Source organism: Terrapene carolina, unplaced genomic scaffold (assembly GCF_002925995.2).
Source record: "Terrapene carolina triunguis isolate 2854851 unplaced genomic scaffold, T_m_triunguis-2.0 Scaffold27731, whole genome shotgun sequence".
In the NCBI taxonomy this organism is placed as follows: domain Eukaryota; kingdom Metazoa; phylum Chordata; order Testudines; family Emydidae; genus Terrapene; species Terrapene triunguis.
The window spans coordinates 106,428-109,989 of NW_020692082.1; the positions used below are offsets into that span (position 1 = coordinate 106,428).

General features: G+C 57.2%; 1 protein-coding gene across 1 annotated transcript in view; it reads right to left on the bottom strand.

The window, feature by feature from the left end:
* LOC112123144 (C-type lectin domain family 2 member D-like) overlaps positions 1–2,722 on the bottom strand; it is a 69,036-nt gene extending 66,314 nt beyond the window's left edge. Inside the window, exon 1 of the mRNA XM_026662466.2 lies at positions 2,530–2,722. Within this exon, the coding sequence (XP_026518251.2) occupies positions 2,530–2,722 (193 nt within the window). The remainder of the gene's footprint in view (positions 1–2,529) is intronic.
* Between the last annotated feature and the right edge of the window lie 840 nt (positions 2,723–3,562).

Genomic DNA, 3,562 nt, shown 5'->3' on the forward strand with positions numbered 1-3,562 from the left:
GGGGGGGGGGGGGGGGGGGGGGGGGGGGGCGCAGGGCTGCGCACTCCGGTGGATCAAAGAAAGTTCAATATAATGCGGTTTCACCTATAAAGCGGTAAGATTTTTTGGCTCCCGAGGACAGCGTTCTATCGAGGTAGAGGTGTACGTAAATTATACTTGTGTGCAGCATCAGTCGGGTTCAAGATCTGTTGTGATAGGTGCTTTACAAACACATGGGAAGATACGGTTCCTTGCCCAGAGAGTTTACAATCTGAGAAGACAGATGATCGGAAGGGATACCAAAATATACCAATATTTTTCTTCACCCCTTTCCCCTCCCCAAACCACCTGCTCGCTGGGCTTTTAGTTGAAGACATCACAGTAGCAAGTCTGGATAAGGGACCTATAGGAGGATGTCAGGTAATTATGGATCAGTTCCACTTCACCACCACCACTGCCTCCTCCCTACAGTCTTCTAGAGCAGTTACCCAGAGCGTGCCAGGTCACCAGGGCACAGAGTGGAGCAGGGATGGGAAAGGTGTCTGTGTCCCAGACGTGCCCTCACTCTGCAGCCTCTGCCCCCTTGTCTGGGGGATCAGAATCTCTCAGGCACTGTACCCAGCTCCCTGCATTAGACCAGGTTGCTCCAAGTCCAGTCAGAGAGGCTGGCCATATGATTACCTGACCCTACCTTGGGGAAGGCAACGTATCGGAGATCAGCACCTTCTGAGGGGCTGCATACAACAGTAGCTGCAGGTACGTGCTGGGAAACTGCCTGATGGACTCTAGCAGAGGGATCAGGTCCCTATTGAGAAGAAGGATTCGGGGAGTCACACCCACCAATAAAATTACAGATCCGTCTATATAAGCCTTGGACCCTCTCCATGGCCTGTGTCCACACAACAATGCTTTGATTTCTCGGGTCCTCTTCTGGGTCTCCACTGCAATGAGTATATTCCTTCTGCCGCAGTTTCTGCTCCATGGGACCCTCTCTTTTCTTCATCTCCCCACTAGCGAGAGACACGGGGGTTCCTGTGCTGGGCTGTGATCAGTTTCCTCTCACTGGCTGCAGGGAAGGCCTCAGAATCAGTATCAGCAGGCGTGCCAGCAGTCAGTACCTTCCCAACCCACCAACCCACCCTAGAGCACTTCCAGAGAGCGAGGGTGATGCAAGAGGCAGACACAGGGACCGAAATGCAGACACCTCTGGGGTGGGGAGGGAGAGACAGCACCTCCACAGGCTGAGCAATAAAAATAACATTTTTAAAAGTAAGCAATTAAAAGGAGAAAAACGATATTTAATATGGATTACAAGGAAGCGAGTGCCACTCAGGGAATCACGGCAGCAAATAAGACAAATTTGTGAACAGTTAGGAGATTGCATGGCGACATATAAACTAGTCTTCTAAACACCCAAAATGTGAGAGACAGGTTTTGGGCGTGTACATAAAGTAGTCCATTGACTCAAGCAGCACCTCCCTACGTTAGATCAGATAGAGAGGAACTGCGCACCTAGGCACTGGAATGCCTCTAAGCCAGAAGTGGGCAAACTACGGCCCACGGGACCCTGGGCCAGGAGCAGGGCAGGCTCCTGGCCCAGGAGGCTAGCCCCCGGCCCCTCCCCTGCTGTTCCCTCTCCCCCGCAGCCTCAGCTTGCCACGCCAGAGTAGTAAAGTGCTCTGTTTCTTACAATCTGTAACTGCTACCAGTAGCACATTCCTACGCGGACCAGTTTAATACAACTGCTCCTAACCCTGCCTCCAACTGCTTGACCCCCCCCCCCCAGTCAATTTCCGCCCCCTGCTCAGATCCTGGCCACCCCCTGCTCCGATTCGCCCCTTTGCCCCTTTTTAACCCCTGTCAAAAGCAGTCCGCAGAATCTTACCGCTAATAAGGGCAGAGTGAAGGGCAGTGGCTTCAGCAGATGTTACTGAGCATGCACAGTACACGGTAAGTTGCACATTCCTACAGATCACTTTATTACACTACACCCCTCATACAATTTTGGAAACCCAGGCCAAAAAGTTTGCCCACCCCTGCTCTAAGCACACAGCGTCCAGTGAGAGGGGAAATAAAAAGCCCCCCTCTGCTCCACATGCTATTTTTGCAATCACGGCAGGTGGCTCATCCCATTGGGGTAACTGTTACCCCCTCTGCCAGGTTTTTCCCTCTGCCACCGTCTGGCAGCCCCTCACCCCTGGGCTTAACCCAGCTCCTACCCTCCCTAATTTTGCCCCTCAGCCCCTCTTCTGCCTCCAGCTGTTTGACCCCCCCACACACAGTCAGTTTCCACCCCCTGCCCATCCCCCCCCTCCAATTTGCCTCCTTTTAGCCCCTGATTTTAAACCCAAGTGAGGACAGAGGCGTTATCAGCTGTTACTAAGTACAGTACCAGCCCAGCAGCAAATGCTGCCGGGTAGCAGCAGGGTGCTACGGGGTACCGGGGGGGGGGGGGTAAGGCAAAGGCTCTAGCCCCACGAGCCCCCCCGCCGTCCCTGCCCGGTTCCTGGGCTCCCTGTCCCCAAGCGCGTCCCCTGGGTCGCTTCCTACCCGCTGCTGTGCCACCGGCTGTGGCACCTCGTCCCCTTCGGCCCAGGCGGCAGCGGGCTCCCCAGGCGGCGATCGGGCGCCTAGGCTCGGCAGTGCGGGATGCGGGCGGCGGCTTGGCAGGAGCCGGTGGCACCCAGGCGCTCCCCTCCGCGGCCAGGCAGGTCTGAGCGAGCAGGTGAGTGACTGCTGGCATGCTCCCTCCAGCGGCATCCGGGGCGAGGCCTCGGGCTCAAAGCTGACGCGCAGGGGGCGCGGCAAGTGCTGTTTTTCTCGGCTGGTTTTCTCACTGTGCGGTAACTGTTGGCCTTTGATTGCAGATGGAAGTTCCTCAAAGTTTCACAAAAACAACAAGGGGTCCGGTGAAACAACCCCCCAAACCACCACCTTTCCCTGTGCCACCGGGATGCGTCCTGCCTCTAGCGCCCGCTGGGCACTGGAGGGGAGCCGCCAGGGCATCCCAGCCCCCCAAGAGCCCAGCCCCACCCTGCCCCCATTCCCCACCAACACCGGCTCAGCTAATGTCTCTCCCGGCACTGACAGCTCCCCTGTGGGTGCTGAATGCAGGCGGCAGCAGAACAAGGCAACTTCTCCGCAGCCCTAAGGATAGGGGGTTAAAGGGATTGAGTCCAGGTGCCCACCCCAGCCATGGGGCTGCAGTGCTGGAGGGGACTTGAAGGGACACATTCCAGCCAACACCCTCCGCACACACACACACACACCAGCAAAGGGGATGCAGCAAGCAGTTGAAGGGAGAGAGTCCAACTGCAGGGCTTACTTTGTAATGAAAGAGGTGCCAGGGATCAAGGAATTTTTTTACATTCATAACTGATGCAGCAGGCCCAGAGGTGCCGGGCTGTGAACCGCCAGGCCCAGAGGTGCCGGGGTCCTGAACCGCCAGGCCCAGAGACGCCGGGGCCCTGAACCGCCAGGCCCAGAGACGCCGGGGCCCTGAACCGCCAGGCCCAGAGGCGCCGGGGCCCTGAACTGCCAGGCCCAGAGGCGCCGGGGCCCTGAACTGCCAGGCCCAGAGGCG